Consider the following 17966-nt stretch of genomic DNA (forward strand, 5'->3'; position numbering starts at 1 on the left):
AAAAGATGATCTACAATAAATATAAACTTGCTAAAATTTTGGTCGTTAATAATGGAAATTGGACAAATATATTAATTAGAATTTGTTGGATAGATGTGTTGCTCACCAAAATTATGACTGTGTATGACACGTGTATTTATGTTTATAATCGCATACACTCATTGCTATTTGGTATGGCTTCGGTATATAAGTGGACCATTATTTTTCCAAAGAGATGTAGTGACAACCAACTATTTTAGCACAAGACCGGAACTTATACTTTAAAGTCTAAGGTATATTATTTTACTAATAATGTTAACCCCTATATATTATTACTCATACCATTTTGACAATTTTCACATATAGAATATGTAATGTTCCCTATTTTTTTTTTTTATAAAAAAATGTTCCTTAATTTTTTTTTGAACATCTTCACCCTGCGCAAGGCGCAGGTCATATCCTAGTTCTATATATTATTAGTCTTACTAAAATACATTTTAATAAAATTTTTAAAAATGGACCAACTTAAAAACCACACATGAAATGAAGTTGTGACTTATATTTTAATATAATAGATATTTAAAATATAGTATATATTATTAGTTTTTACCATTTAAATGTGACAATTTTTAAATCAAAACAATATACTTAACCCAAAGTAATTTTGCATTCTAAATTGAGAAATACTTGGGTTCACCTTAGAGTGAACCGTTAGGTTCATCCAACCAATAAAATTTCGTTATTTCATATTCAGTATCTTTTAAAAAAAAGAAACAAAATATTGTCAAGTTTTATTATGTTTTTAAAATAAGAAATAAATAGAAAATAATAGTAGTCGTCAAAAAAAGATTTTATATTTAAAATACCGTCAGCAAAACACTAAATTCTAAACTCTAAATCTTAAATCATAACCTTAAATCCATGGTAAACCCTTGGATAAATCCTAAATCTTTGGATTTTTAAAAAAATATATTTTTAACACGATCATCAAAACACTAAACCCTAAACCCTAAATACTAAACCCTAAACCCTTGGGTAAATCATAAACCCTTGGATAAATTCTAAACCGTAGAATTTAGAATTTATCCAAGCATTTTGGATTTACCAAGGGTTTAGGTTTACCCAGGGGTTTAAGGTTTAAGATTTAGGGTTTAGGGTTTAGTGTTTGGCTGATGGTATGAAAAATATATTTTTCTAAAACGTATTTTTTTTTGCAATCAATATTAATTTTTATTTTTTAGTTTAAAAATATTAATATAATTTGACAATATTTTGTTTCCTTTTTAAAAGATACCAAATACGAAATAACGAAATCCTATTGGTTGGGTGAACCTAATGGTTCACTCTAGGGGTGAACCCAAGAATTTCTCTTCTAAATTACCTTTAACCCAATATAAAATTATTGTAAACCTAAATAACTAACCTAACTGATATTTTTTCTGGAAAAAATAACGTGATCTAAACGTAATAAATCTTCAGTCAATCAATGATCATCATAGTATCTTAAGAGTATATTTGGTTATTTTAAACCAAAATTTTAGGAAAAAAATCTAGTAGATTATGAGAATATTCTCCTTTTAAATGATTAAATAGTTATATTTGTTAGATTTTTTTTAAATATGGAAGTTGTTTTCAAAGTTTTAAATAAACTGTTAAAATATTCTATATTTTTGTAAACTCACAAAATATTCTATTATTTAAAAGTAGATTTTGCTTTGATTAGTTATAACCGAATAGGAAGATTAATAATATCATTTATTTAGTATCATTTATTTAATATGAAAATTAATAATGATTAAAAATATAGTGTGACCAAGTCTAGTAAGTAGTTCATTTTTAAAAAATCACACATGAATTAGAAGTCATGAGTTCTATTTTAATATAATAGATAAATCTCGTACAAATAAATATCTGTACACTCCCTTTATTTCATACTCACTCAATTTTTGAATAAATGTCATTTTAATATTTTTCACACAGATTAAAAAATGACGAAAACATATGTAAGTTATTATTAATTACATTTCTCTCACCAATGGTATTTGAGATAAATAAAATTATTTATAAAATCAATATAGTTTGCAAATTATTTCTAGCTGAAAATAAGTACTCTTTCCGTTTCTAAAAGATCCACGTTCTGAAAAAAAAATTGTTTCAAAAAATACATTTTTTATGTTTTTAATACATTGATTAATAAAAAATTGTACATTTCAAAAAATATAATTATATTTATTAAAATCTTATTGGTTAAAATTATGGGGAATAGTTCATTAAGAAAAACAATGCATTAGTAACTACGATTTTATGTTTTTCTTAAAAGTGTGAAAAACTTAAAATAAACATCTTTTAAAAACGGAGGGAGTATAATTTATATTGAAATTGTAAAATGACATTTTTGTGTAATAAAAAAATGCTAAAACAAAGGGAGTAATAATTGTTACTTTTTTTTTTGCTCAACAACTAACCTTTTATTAACCAATTCAGAAACTTACAACAAGTTTATTAGCCTCAACCAAAGTACTCAACCATACATGCAAAACATAATAGAACTTAAGGACAAAAGACGCAAACGCAGAAGTCTCATTCGCTATTCTATTTGCTACTTTATTCCACTCCAAGGATAATACACCACTTCATAGCCTTGATTCTCTACCATCAAGATAGAGATCTCCTACATCAGGGGTTTCATTCTCGGCCACATCGGTTCCTCTCCTTTGATTAATCTCTTCAGTGCCATGGAATCAGTCTCAAGCACCACTCGCATAGCTTCGGCTTCTGTCTCCAGTGCAGATTTCCTTGATGGCCTCTCGCCACCCATCCAATGCCTTCTTCACCTGTATCCTTTTTCCAGGCACCATCAGTATTACACTTAATTCATGTTGGTCGTGGTGTTTTTCATCTCTGTACAAGTTCTTCCACTGTTTTAACCTCTGCACTTTTGACCTCTTCTCTACTCTTCCATTCCAGCTCATCCTCCTTGGCTTTATATACTGTTGCAGGAGCATCATAGTCTTTACCTTTAAATAAATTCATTTATGTTCTTCCAAATTCTCCATAAAAACCAAGTTACAAGTCTTTCTTCCACCTCTTTTTTAAGGAATTCTTTTTCTGATTTAAGACCCATTGGAAATTAGTGTAGATAGAATTTGACCATGTACCATAAGGAGGAGGGTGAATCGGTGAAAGTGCCCATATTAATCTCGCATAAGGGCACTGAAAGAGCACATGACTTATGTTTTCTTCCCCGTATGTGCATCTACTGCAGCTCATGTTTTTGGCTATGTGCCTTTTCACCATATTCCCTGCTACTGAAATAGAATTAGTAATGCATCACCAAAGAAAATGTCTGACCTTTGGGCTCGTGTTTGCGCTCCATGCTTGTTGATAAAGTCCATCTAAGCTAGGCTGTAGCCGTTCCATTTGATCTTTTTCTGCCTCTATAACATTCACTTGGACTCAGTATCCTGACTTAACTATGTAGTGACCAGTTTTTGTGTATTCCCAGGAGTATGTGTCCTTACTTCTCATTCCAGCTGTGATGATTTGTCTAATTTTTATTTTCACCTCCTCTGTGAACAAACACTCCAACAGATTTTCATTCCAAACTCTTTCACTCTGATCCATCAACTCACTCACAGTCATTTGGTCCGATACAGGGCGTCGCGTTTGGTTCCCATCCCACATCATCGAATGAACCATTGAAGCCGGCTCTTTACCAATCCATCTGTCCTGCCAAACCTTTGTATGCCTTCTATTTCTAATGATTATTCTGGCTCCTCTCTGGATTAATTTCTTCGCTGCAAAGATACTCCTACAAGCAAAGACGGTCGAGACCCAAGAGATGCATTCAACGGATCAAAGTTTTTGAAATATCTGCTCTTGAAAACTTTGGCCATGAGAGAATCGTGATTAGACATCATCCTTCATAATTGCTTCCCCAATAAAGCAATGTTATACGCTTCCAAGTCTTTAAACCCTAACCCTCCACACGCCGTTGGCTTACACAAGGACTCACAGCTTTTCCAGTGCATATGCCCCTTGATTCTTTGTTGTTTCTCCACCAAAATTCAGACATGAGGGATATGATATGTTTACGAATTGATTTTGGAATTAGGAAACATGCCATGGTGTAAGTCGGGAGTGCCATTGCCACTGCTTTGAACAAAACTTCCTTTCCTCCTAAAGAGACAAATTTAGTTTGCCGCCCATGTACTTTGTGCTTCATATTCTCCTTTATGTAGCTCAGGATGGAGACTTTAGAACATAGAAAACTTCTGGAACCCCCAAGTAAAATCCTTCCCCTTTAGTTTTCTCAATACCCAACTTCAACATAATAAGTGTTATTTAATTTAGAATTTTTATTTTATTTCAAAATAAATGTTATTTTACAATTTCAGTGTAATTTTATACATTAAATATTTTTTTACCAGTTTGAGTAACCAATAGATTTTACTTTAAATCATTTTCATTTAATTAGTCATACGTTAAATAGTAATATATTAGTTTATTATATAATTTCTTAATCTCTGTGAAAAATATTAAAGAGACACTTATAATGAAACAAATGGAGTAACATACAGTCTGATGTTTTTGTTTTGTTTAATTTGAAACAAATTAATAGTTGGAATTGAATGAAGCAAATAAATGTAATTTAAAAACTCAAGTAGTTCCCTTTTTTCTTCCCGGTCCAATATTTGTTCTCGAAAGTCTGAGTTTCCGTGTACTCTCCAAATTTATGACCAACCTTCCCCTCAGTGATCTTAGAACGCTACTACGCATCTTGACTATATAGTGGTAAGGTAGGTTTGGGTATAGCAGGACTTGAACCTGCGACCATTAGGTTAAAAGCCCAATGCTCTACCAACTGAGCTATACACCCAAATAAAGATGTAGTAGTCAATTAAGATTGGTGCGGAAAAGAGAAGAGGTCTCAACGAGCCTTCAGCATCTGAAACGGGAGCTTTAACCTGCATATCATACGGGAGTCTTAGTGGAGAGCGTTCTCTGGTTCTCATCCCTAGTCAAATTTGAAGTGACGGAGGAACCCCTATTCGATAAAGAAGGGAACGGTGCAAATAAAGCTATTTCGAGTCCTCTATCAACAACCAACCAAACCACCCGCTTGTCGGGCTTAAAGCGGAACTGAGCTTCTCACTAACAAAATCAATCGTAAGCTTCATGTCCGAGACTCGGAAAGAGTGGCGTTAAAGAGGGCGTCAGAGCCTCTCGAAGTCTCCGATCTCACAGATGGTTAGGCTGCAATTCCTTCGCTTGTGAAGAAGCTTGGCTAGTTCTCCTTACTCGGACATTCTATTCATTCGACCACCGCCCCCTCCTTACGAATGGTTACGGGACTAGAGCGAGTGGTATTTTTGAAAGTGGTATTTTTGAAAATTCCCCTTGTTTATACACAATATCTGGTCCCTAAACGGCTAAACGTCATGATTTGCTTCGCTCTAATCCCATTTTCTTTGTAAAGTATTTATATTATACAACTCTTTGTTTTGTGTAAAATGTCCATATAGTGCTATATCAAATATGTAATGGTAACTGATACACTAGCTAGAATTCTTCAAATTCACATTATGACAAATTGTGGATGTCTTTGTTTCCAGGCGACTTCTAAAGATACAAGAGTGCCCAAACAAAATATTGAAGAAAGTAGTTAAGCCTGTCTTGTCCAGTGTAAGACCTTTTGGAACCACTCTAATCGGTAATTAATTTATGTATACTATCATAACAGAACGATATAATAATGTCGATTAGGTAATGAAGAACATAGACTTTTCAATCCACTTGCATGAATTATCTATAACACTAGTAGTATGTACTTATATAATTTTTGTTTAACATCTTGTCTCTTCTCCCTCAATCATGAATGAATGCATAATCCCTTTAGGTCTCCTAACAATAGTCTTTCTTCGAGCCAAGAATATCTTTCTATATAATGCTATATTCAAACAGGTCATTAAATTATTATCAGGTCAGTGAATCAATTATCTAAAGTGACGTCTATTAATTAACATATTCTTCCAAACCAGTGGCTAAAAGCAATACATTGTTTTTTTTTTTTTTTTGTAAACTAGCAATACATTGTTTTGTTTTCTGAAAATAAAGCAATACATTGTTGGGAGAAGAAAACCATTTATTTCAACTTTTGCAGTACATGATGATGTGAATACAATCCTTATCGAGAACCTTCAGCAAGTCGTGAGAAAGATTTAGGAGTTATTCTTGGGTTCACCCCTAGAGTGAACCTAGAGGTTCACCCGACTAATAAGAATCACTCATTTCACAATTGATATCTTTTAAAAAAAGAAACAAAATATTGTCAAATTATATTATGTTTTTAAATAAATAAAATAAAAACAAATAAAAATAATAGTAGTTACAGAAAATGATTTAAAAAAAATATTTTTAACATATGCAAAAAAAATTTAGATATTTTAACGCCATCATCGAAATACTAAACCCTAAATCCTAAAATCTAAACCCTAAACCCTAAACCCTTGGATAAATCATAAACACTTGGATAATCCTAAATTTTAAATCAAAAACACTAAACACTAAAACAATAAATCTTAAAAATACTAAACCCTTAATCTTAATCCCTAAACTCTTTTTAGGATTAAGGATTTGATATTTTTAAGATTTAGTGTTTAATGTTTTTAGTTTAGAGTTTAGAGTTTAGCGTTTTGATGACGGAGTTAAAATATTTTTTAGCATATATTACTATTTTTATTTATTTTTAACATTTTTTATTTTAAAAATATAATATAACTTGATAATATTTTGTTTCTTTTTTTAAAAGATATCAATTATGAAATGAGTGATTCCTATTGGTTGGGTAAACCTCTAGGTTCACTCTAGGGGTGAACCCAAGAATAAGTCAAGATTTAACTAATAGACAATTTACTTATAATGTTTTTTTCTGATAATCCAGGTATCCGGACCTCTCACTTAGTCCGACTATTCCACCGCATCTAACCGGAACTGGCGAAGAAATTCCTGGAGGTTAAAAGGAAACCATGTTAAATCCGCTGTGGTCGGAGCTCGAGCTCGTGATGGCAAGCATTTCAGCCGAGGTTCCTTTACCACTAGACCACGAGACCCGGTTATTTACTTATAATCTTGGCCCCGCATTATTGATTTATTGTTATCATCCTATCTAGGCCTGGGCATAAAATCCGGAACCCGAAATCCGAACCGAACCCAAACCGAAAAACCCGACCCGTTATCCGACCCGAAATGTAAAAATACCCGAACGGGTCTTGTAGGGTGGTATAAAAAATATCCGAATCCGAAGTGTTATTAACCAAACCCGAACGGGTAACCCGAAAAACCCGAAACTAATAGTTAATATAAATATTTTGAAATATATATATAAGTATTTTAGTTATTAAATTTAATATTCGTGGTAATATGATATATAATAATAAATATTAACAATATTAAAAATGTTTTAAGTACACAATTAGTTATAAATAAGTAATTTATAATTTGTTCATTGGAATAACAAGTCTACTCTCTATAATATAATGTATATTGTTTACAAATAATGTTTGTTTTCATACTTGATTTAACATTTTATTGTCATATTAGCAATTTTATTGTGATAAATTAATTTTTATTAATTTAGTTGTTTTTCTTTATGTTTTTCTTTAAGTTTTTGTTTTTTTACTTTAGTTATATCCGAACCGAACCGATATAACCCGAACCCGAATGATATATGGTTACTTTATGGATTTTAGGACGCAATATAATTTTTAACCGAACCCGAAGTGTTATTATCCGAACCCGACCCGTACTAATGAAATTTTACTATGGGACCTAGGAGCGTAAACCCGAAAATCCGAAAATCCGAAAAATCTGATCCGAGTGCCAACGGGTACCCGAACGCTCAGGCCTAATCCTATCCATCTTAACTCCTTGGATTTAACTTGAACTTTTTGAAGTATTTTAACTTTATATTTATTTTTACACATAGGACGTATTTTTTTAGTTCTTTTAGAACGGACACTAAAATTTTTACCCTAATATATATGTAGTGTTTTATTTTAAAGGCTTTGATCCAATATACCAATCATATCACAAGGAGTAAGGACATGTGCAACATATATATAAGATCAGCTTTATTGAATAATCAAATTTCGTTGCAAAAAGTCGCAATCTACTGCTTGTAAAAGATGAAAAAGAAACAAAAGAGAAAAATATTGATATGTACGTTGTTAGCTTTTTTAACGTGGACAGATGTTGACAAAAAAAAAACGTGGACAGGAGCACACGAGGCTTCTCGATGATTAAATCATGAACACCAGAAAAAGCCAAAAGAAAATATATAGTCGGACGCGAACAAAAGCATCTGCTCTTTGGAAATCGAATATGCTCTTACTGTCACCTCTCTATTCATAGTCCATCGCCGATGCCATCTGTATTGACTGTTTTGGTCAACCAAATGATATGGAAATGTCACTGGTTTTACTTTAATTATATGGTTATGCGATTTCTTAATTCATTTGCTAGTTGTTTATTTATTAGAACCTTAACATCCGAGATATAAAGCTCTAACTTTTAAATAATTGTTATTTTATTACGAGGAAACAAAAGCAACTAAAACCTCTCTAGAAGCTCATAACTTTCTTTTACCATAAAGATACAAAATAATACTCCCTCTATTTCGAATTATTTGTCGTTCTAGAATAAATTTTTTGTTTTAAAATAAATGTCGTTTTCGGTTTTCAATACAAAATTTATTGATAATATTCTCTATTATATTTTTCTATTGGTTGATATATGGTTAGGTGTATTGGTAATAATGTTTTTATTTTGAAAAATATGTAATATTAAATTAAAGTATTACTCCCTCCGTTTTAATATTAAGAAAACATTTTCTTAATATTAAAACCAGTCTTGGCTTTTAATTTTCTTTTTTAACAGTGCTTAATGTTTAAGAAACCGTGTCAGATATCTAAAAATATAAAAGGGATCATCTATTTTTAGAAATATTTCTTTGTTAACTCAAAACACAAATGCCAAGCTTATAGTTTAGTTAAGTTTAGTTTACATTAAAATCAACAAATATTTTTTTATCTAAAATGCTAAATTTTAAGTATACACTAAGCATAAACATCAAAGAAAGCAAACAGTCGAAAAGAAAACCATAGCCTCACAATGAAAAAGCTGCAAACGCACTTGACTTGAGTCAAAATAACAACAAAAATCTCAAATTAAGTTTTTTTTAATTAACTATTAAGTATTAACTAATGTTCGATGTAAAAACTCAATCGTAGGTAGTTAAGAAGAAGATGGTAGTTAACATGAGCCCCTGTTTTGGTTTATGTCCCAATTCTGTAATATGAACAAATGCAATCCCTTGAGGACACTATCAAAATCATATATCGTATCATCCCCACACATACAAAGGAAAGGACTGCAACAAGTTTTTTGGGCTCGATAAATAGCAGTAGTAAGATCATGATGCACTAAATCTATCAAGGTGGTGGAAAAAACGAGAGGGTGTGAGAGAGACTTGAGATTCCAATCAAACTCATTTGTGTCTATCATACATCTCTATTGCTTTGAGTGAGAGTACTCCTAAGGACACTGACTCACCATCATCTCCTTCCTCCACGTTGCCCTGGTCTTGGACCTGGGTTTCTTGAAAATTGGATTTGCAAAATCTTGGAATCAGGTTCATTTTCATCCATTCTATAGCCTGTAGAAACATCATTTAGAAGAAAAAATAAAATGCAAATAGTAACATCAGTTAAAAGAAACAATACAACATGAAAACAATATGTGTTGGACCAAACAATCCGAAGTTCAGGAGCAGAGAGGAGTCTCAGTTACCTTGCAGGGCGGTACGAGCAGTTGCTGCACATGCAGGATTTTCAAAATCAACAAAACAAAGAACTATAGGATCTCCATTCCTCTGCATAAGAAAACCTTTACTAAGTCAAACCTAATGTAACTCCAGGACGATTTGGTTTCAACAATGCTCCAAGTTGGAAACAGAGGATCTTACTTGTTTTGAATCTTTGGTCACAAGTCTCACTTCTTTATATCCCAAAAAGGGTCTAAATATATCTAAACATACAGTTAAGGACAGCGAACAGCTCAAACATACAAGTGTAAGAAACTTTAGAAAGGAATAATAGAAAAAAAGGATACGAGATACTTCCCGCCTTGAGCAATTAGAAGGAAGTCCTTCAACAAAAAGAGTGTTGGATGCATCTGGAGGTAGACGAAGCAGCTCCCGGCTAGGCCTACCAGCTAAATCTTGTTGACCAAAGCCCAAAGCTCGACCATTTGACCCAAAATCTGGAGGCAGGATTCCACCACGCCCAGACATGAGCTCACCCATGGACTGACTAGGCATCACGCTGTCACTTCCTCGTCTTCCCATCCCAACACCATTAAACCGACCAACTTCTTCAGATGGCATAGAAGGCGTTTGCTACAAAAAAAAAAAAAAAGGAAGAATCTCAGTTTGTCAGACGAAACATATAAGTGAGTAAAGAATCGTACCACACTCTGGAGGTAGAGGTCATAAGCTGAGCCAATAGTTCTTGTATCTTGAGGGTTACCTCGATCTTCATCCCGTGACACGTAACCATGCATATCATGACCTGAATAATACAACACACATTCATAACTATGTTACTGTATGAATCTTTGTATACAGACAACATTAATATGTTCAGTAAGAAGAAGAAGAGGTATTGTTTGCAATGCAAAGAAGCAATCTTTAAAGAGCCTATAACAGATGTTCAATTGTCAGCCGCCACTACATGAAAATCTGAAACGAGCTCATACCCAAGTCAGAACGGGGACGTTTGAGAGGACCACCGTGGGAGTTCGACGACATCGGAGGCTGGTGGTGTCTCTCCTGGTTCCAGTACCCATCCGCCATGGACGAAGACGGAAACAATCGCAATACCTAATTTCAATTTATAAGAGAAAGGAAAAGGATTTCGATCGCCAGCTGCTTTCTTGTCTCTCAATTTCGATTTTCTTCTTCTGTGTCTCGTTCATTCGCTTTAACCCGACCCGTTATTTTACTCACCCGGTCTGTTCTGGTTCCATGTTAACGGGCTTTTAAACTCGTACACTTGTTGGCCCAATTCCCAAAAGGCCTTTTCTTCCTTCTCACTTGGATAACTAGTTCTGTCTGCCTTGTAACTATAAGCAGCACAAGTGATTTAAGAAATTGTAATTTTTCAATTTATGGGTTTGATTAGACTCGTTAATTCAGTGTGTGGCTGGTATGGTATGAAAAAGATGACTTCTTTTTGGTTTCTCTAACTTATCTTGTCTTTTCTTGTTTTGTTTCTAATTGGTCTTTTTGAATCTCTCTTTGTAGTTGGAGAAGTACAAGAACAATGATTTGGGGGGGGGGGGGAAAGGGTATTTTTCGACCCCAACATTTTGCGTCGTGTGTTTTTATTACCAAACAAATGATAAGTGCAAAATTATATCTGAACTAAGAATTTATTTAAATTTTCGACCCAAACTTATATCCGTATCGTGAATACCTACTTTGACTAACAAACCGTTAGTCAACCGTTACAGAAACTAAAAGAACGTCGTTTTAAAATGGAATTTTTTTAAAAAAGACTACACTTGCTGGGGATCGAACCATGGTCCCGCGGACATAAAGCATTCTCACTAACCACTGAGCTACAACACATCAATTGTTTTATTATTAGATTCAAACTATCTATATTTTGATTTGTATATTCTAAAGGAAAATCTATTTTTATTTACAAACTTATTTACTACAAATTATAATTGCATCAATAAATTATATATTCAAGTTTTTACAGTCTTACAGTACTAAATAAAACTAAAATGATATTTCATAAATTATTCAAGCTAATTTAAAATTACATTTCTTAAATACTTATCTAATTTTAAATATTTAAATTTATAAACTAAAATGTTTTAATATTTAAAATTTAAATATTTAAAATTAGATAAGCATATGATAAATGTCATTTTTAATTAGATTAATAATTTATTAAATATCATTTTAGTTTTATTTAGTTCTGTAAGACTGTTAAAACTTGAATATATAATTTATTGATGCAATTATAATTTGTAGTAAATAAATTTGTAAATAAAAATAGATTTTCCTTTAGAATATACAAATAAAAATAAAGATAGTTTGAATCAAATAATAAAACAATTGATGTGTTGTAGCTCAGTGGTAAGTGAAAATGCTTTATGTCCGCGGGACCATTGTTCGATCCCTAGCAAGTGTAGTTTTTTAAACGTTGTTTTAGTTGCTGTAACAGTTGACTAACGGTTTGTTAGTCAAAGTAGGTATTTACGCTACGGATATAAGTTTGAATCGAAAATTTAAATAAATTCTTAGTTCAGGTATAGTTTTGCACTTATAATTTGTTTGGGTATAAAAACACACGACGCAAAATGTTTGGGTCGAAAAATAACTTTTTCCCTGATTTTGGGAGATGCCCGAGAATTTTCTGTTTTGGGTAATCTGGTATATGGAGTTTGTACATAGTCATAACTCGTTCAAGTGTCAAGTGGTACGTGTGGACAAGTTGATTAACTCTTAAGATTTTACTAAAGAATTTAGTATGATATTTTCTAGATGATTATGTAGTAGAATATTTATTTAGTGGGATTTGTTGAGTGAAGAAAGATATGTTTCCTATTTTTATATTTAGAGGCAATTTTCATGCGTTTTTTTCATCTAAAAGGAGATTATTCACAGCACTTCCCCCCACCCACAAGTATAGCAGACAATATGAATCAAACCAATGAAGTCTTGAATCAATAAATTGTATCACTTGTGTGGATATAATAACAAAATCATGGTTTTGGTTTTAGGATAATAGGTTGATAGGCTGAGTCAGATCGATGTAAACTCCAGGGATAACCGCTCCAGAAATCAGCCAATGAAGCTCAGGAAGTTGAACTTCCCTACTAGCTAATGTACTATATCTAAGTTGAACCTCCTAACAATAGAAGCAAAATAGCTGTGGAAACTAGTTAACTATTTACTGTTCTTTCGCTTCATGTTTAATACAGATCAAAGATGTAGCAAAAAAAAATTTCTCTTTAATTATAACCAAATGGTTCTCTGTTATAACGTCCCACATCAGCCACCAGCCACTACACAAACATAATAATCTATTGGTCTTCTCACTTACAAACTACAGTATAACCTCTTTAAATTAATAATTTATAAATTAATATATACTAAAAATTCTATAAAATAATATAATTTTATAGTTTCAAATTGAATTTTTGATTGAATTAATATTTCGATAAATTAATATTTCTATAAATTAATAAAAAAATATAATTTTGGTGTAGTCCCAACATTATTAATTTATAGAGGTTTCACTGTAACTTTTGAGTGAGTTCTGTTTTTATAATTTAGATAATTGATTGAAAGGTATTTATACTAAATGATATATTAAAGTGTATTAAATGATATCAGAGCAGTTAGTTCTTAAGACATTCAATCAGGGGCGGATCCAGAAAATAATATAACATGGGGCACAATATAAATTTATATTGTATTAAATATAATTTAATAAATTAAATTAAACTAGTTTTTTACAAAACATTAGTCATTAATTTTTCTTAAAATGAATAAAATATAAGGAAGATAAATTTTTGCAGTTGTAATTATTCAATTTTCAATAATATCATAAAATAATATATGCACACGGTAATTTCATTGTATAAAAATATTCCTTTTAGTTTTAATATTTTACCTTAAGCATTGAAAATAAATTTAAAATAATTGTCAAGGTTAAATTCTAATAAATTATGAGTTTTTTTAAAAAAATATTTAAAATGATTGAAATACTATAAATTGGTTACCATTTTTCAAAAATACTTGAATACCCGAACATTTAGGTTTGTGGATTATTGTTTATGATTTAGTGTTTAAGGTATGAGGTAGAATTTGTATTTTTTATAAATGTTTTGAAAGAGTTAGTTTAGACATCTTATCACAAATTTGAGATATGTATGAAAATAGTCATTTAAAAATAAAGTAAATTTGAAAAGTAGAATCAAGTGGTATAATTAGAATTTCTTATATCAATAAAAAATAAAACAGTTATAAAAGAATAGTTTTAGGGTGTAAAATCAAAATAAAATATTTTATGGAATAGTAATTAAAGATGTGTAGAGAAAATTAAGATAGAAGCATCAGTTAAGAGACTGCATTATGATGTTTGATTTGTGTGCTGGGATGTAAGAATATTTGCCATTTTCTGATGAATTTCAGAAGGAAATAAAAAAACACAATACAGAGATTTCGAACTTGGAGTGGTTGTGGCACACTTAAGCCTGTATGACCAAATTAGCTGCAAAATTTTTCATGTACAATTGGTTGCATAAGAAATATATATAAGTAAACATGTGGCATGTGCCACACCCAGTCCCTGTGTGGGTCCGCCCCTGCATACAATGAGCGACGTAGATGTTTGGTGATACACTGATACAGAAAAAGAAGAGGATTATAATGGGATACACCCAGAAATAGTAGTTGCCGCGACTACTTTTCACCAGCGTCGGAGATCTTGCTGTTGGATTAAGCTTGAAGATTACTTGAAGTGCAAGTAATTATCCTAAATCTACCAAGTTATGGAATTAGATAAATATATTATGTTTAGGAGTTATCTATTCATGTTTATCTATTAGGTTTAGGAACATATAATCCCTATATAAGGAGATACCTAGTTGTGGTATAACTTAAGTGTTGTGAAAGGGATTTAGAGAGCTTAAGTTTTTGAGTTAGTTTTCTTAAGCATATAATAAAGAGAGGCATTCTTTATACTTGATCCAGTTCGTGATTCATAAGTTTGAGTTCTGAAACTATATTTGGTATCAGAGCTTGGGAGAGAAAGATGGATATTGTGGCAGCTACCGGTCGACCTAAAGGAGGAACTTCATCATCAATTAAATGTCCTATGCTCACATCAACGAATTACACAGTCTGGGCAATGCGCATGAAGATAACCCTCAAGGTACACAAAGTATGGGAGACTATTGAGGATGAAAAGGAAGAGGGAGAGAAGAATGATATGGCGGTTGCACTATTGTTCCAATCAATACCAGAGTCTCTCATCTTACAAGTCGGGGAGTTAAGTACGGCAAAGAAAGTTTGGGAAGCCATCAAAACACGACATGTAGGAGCAGAGAGGGTTAAGGAGGCGCGGCTACAGACTCTCATGAATGAGTTTGATAGACTAAAGATGAAGGATAAAGAAACTATAGACGATTTTGGTGGAAGATTGTCCGAGATATCATCAAAGTCAGCAGCGTTAGGTGTGGACATCGATGAACCTAGACTGGTTAAAAAGTTCTTGTCAAGTCTACCGCGAAAGAAATACATACACATCGTGGCTTCTCTGGAACATGTACTAGACCTAAAAACTACAAGCTTTGAGGACATAATTGGTCGCCTTAAGGTCTATGAGGAACGCATAACAGAAGATGAAGAAGAACCTCAGGATGACCAACGGCAACTAATGTATGCTAACATGGAGTCTAATGGGAATCAAAGCCAGCGAGGTTATAACGACTACCGTAGTAGAGGAAGAGGAGGCCGTAGAAGAAGAGGTCGCGGTAGAGGAGGCAGAGACACATCGAGAGTCATGTGTTATAGATGTGATAAGATTGGGCACTACACCTCTGACTGTCCGGACCGGTTACTAAAGTTGCAGGAAACAGAGGAAAACAAGAGTGAAACTTATGACGCAGACGAGCTCATGATACATGAGATTGAGGAAAACAAGAGTGAAACTCATGACGCAGACGAGCTCATGATACATGAGATTGTTTACCTCAACGAAGATGGGATTGTGCCAAGCAAATACGAGACCAAGACAGGTGGAGACAATGTTTGGTATTTAGATAACGGTGCTAGTAACCATATGACAGGAGATAGGAGATATTTCAGACATCTTGATGATACTATCACAGGAAAGGTGAAGTTCGGAGATGACTCACGGATATATATCAAAGGAAAAGGGTCTATAGAGTTTATTGATCGGAACGGCGAGCCAAGAACGATGACAGAAATGTACTATATTCCAGATTTAAGAAGTAACATCATCTCACTTGGACAAGCCACAGAATCAGGCTGTGATGTTAGCTTGAAAGGAGAGTATCTGACCATGCATGATCGTGAAGGAAAGCTACTTGTAAAAGCTCTTAGGTCGAAGAATAGGCTTTACAAGGTTTATATGGGTCTAAAGGAGAACTTATGCTTATACACGACATCAATGGGGGAGTGTACTAGGTGGCACTCGAGATTGGGACATGTAAATCAGGAGACAATGAAATATATGATACAACGAGAGCTTGTCACAGGAATACCGCAGGTGAAACTTGAGAAGGAAATTTGTGGATCATGCATGGTTGGGAAGCAAGCAAGACAGGCGTTTCCAAAAGCAACGACTTACCGCGCCAAGAAGATATTAGAGCTTATACACGGAGATTTGTGTGGCCCCATTACACCAAGTACAGCAAGAGGAAACAAATATATATTTGTACTCGTGGATGATCACTCTAGGTACATGTGGTCAATACTACTTAAGGAGAAGGGTGAAGCATTTATGAGGTTCAAGAGATTCAAGGAAGTAGTGGAACGAGATTCAAGAGCAAAAATTCAGACTCTCAGAACCGACAGAGGTGGAGAGTTTGTGTCACGAGAGTTCAACTCTTTCTGCGAAGATTCTGGAATCAAGAGGCACCTTACGGCTCCATACACTCCGCAACAAAACGGAGTGGTAGAGAGACGTAACAGGACATTGTTAGAGATGACAAGAAGCATCTTGAAGGACAAAAAGGTTCCTAACTATCTTTGGGGAGAAGCAATACGGCATTCAACTTATCTCTTGAACATAATTGGTACAAGATCACTAGCAGACATGACTCCGTATGAAGCATATAATGGAAGAAAGCCGAACCTATGTCACCTACGAGTCTTTGGATGCATCGGCTACACTAAGGTTGAAACAGAGCACTTAAAGAAGCTTGATGATCGATCTCGCTTGCTAGTACATTTGGGCACTGAACCGGGTTCTAAAGCATACCGAATGCTTGATCCTAAGACACGTAAGATTGTGGTAAGTCGTGATGTGGTCTTCGACGAGACAAAAGGATGGAACTGGAGCAGAGACTCTAGTATTGAAAACAGAGTAGGAGACTTTGAGATTACTATTGGGGAGTTTGGGAACCATGGAGTACAAGAAAATACTCCTAATATGGATAGGATGACTGAGATAAAATCAGAGGAGAGGAGACTAGTAATGAAGATACGAGAGAACCGACGACTCAAGATATGAATGATGAAACAGGTGATAGTGAAGAAGAGGAAGCAGCTCTGACTTTAAGAAGATCTCAGAGACAGGTGTTCACACCAAAGTATCTTGATGATTATATTTTGATGATAGAGGAGGAAAAGGAGAGATGCTTCTGAATGTGATAAATCATGAGCCGAGAAATTTTCGTGAAGCACAAGAAGCAGATGAGTGGATCAAAGCTTGTGATGAAGAAATACAGTCTATTGTTAAGAATGGAACTTGGGAACTGGTAGACCTTCCTCACGGTGCTAAGGCTATAGGCTTGAAGCGGATTTTTAAACTAAAGAGAAACTCAGACGGTAGTATTAATAAATACAAGGCACGGCTTGTAGCAAAGGGTTATGTTCAAGAGTATGGTATAGACTTCGATGAAGTCTTTGCTCCTGTTGCTTGCATAGAGACAATCCGTCTTCTCATTAGTTTAGCAGCATCAAGAGGTTGGGAGATCCACCACCTTGACGTCAAGACAGCATTCCTTCACGGAGAACTTAAAGAAGTTGTATACGTTACACAACCGGAGGGTTTTGTAGTCAAGGGATCTGAAGGAAAGGTCTACAGATTAAGGAAGGCGTTATATGGACTTAGGCAAGCGCCTAGGGCCTGGAACAACAAGCTTAATCAAATACTAAA

The 17966-nt window shown here is 33.5% G+C and overlaps 1 protein-coding gene and 1 non-coding gene across 2 annotated transcripts; both read right to left on the reverse strand.

The window, feature by feature from the left end:
- Nucleotides 1-4785: 4785 nt before the first annotated feature.
- Nucleotides 4786-4858, reverse strand: TRNAK-UUU (transfer RNA lysine (anticodon UUU)). Its single transcript has one exon. It is a non-coding gene; the product is annotated as a tRNA-Lys (tRNA).
- A 4477-nt stretch (nucleotides 4859-9335) lies between these two features.
- LOC108830010 (nuclear speckle RNA-binding protein B) lies at nucleotides 9336-11017 on the reverse strand. Its single transcript, XM_018603624.2, has 6 exons — nucleotides 10795-11017; nucleotides 10507-10607; nucleotides 10150-10435; nucleotides 10004-10065; nucleotides 9829-9910; nucleotides 9336-9694 (listed from the first exon to the last, which is right to left on the reverse strand). The coding sequence occupies exons 1-6, from the start codon at nucleotides 10889-10891 to the stop codon at nucleotides 9594-9596; spliced, it is 729 nt and encodes a 242-aa protein (XP_018459126.1). The 5' UTR covers nucleotides 10892-11017; the 3' UTR covers nucleotides 9336-9593.
- Between the last annotated feature and the right edge of the window lie 6949 nt (nucleotides 11018-17966).

Source organism: Raphanus sativus, chromosome 6 (genome assembly GCF_000801105.2).
Source record: "Raphanus sativus cultivar WK10039 chromosome 6, ASM80110v3, whole genome shotgun sequence".
NCBI lineage: Eukaryota > Viridiplantae > Streptophyta > Magnoliopsida > Brassicales > Brassicaceae > Raphanus > Raphanus sativus.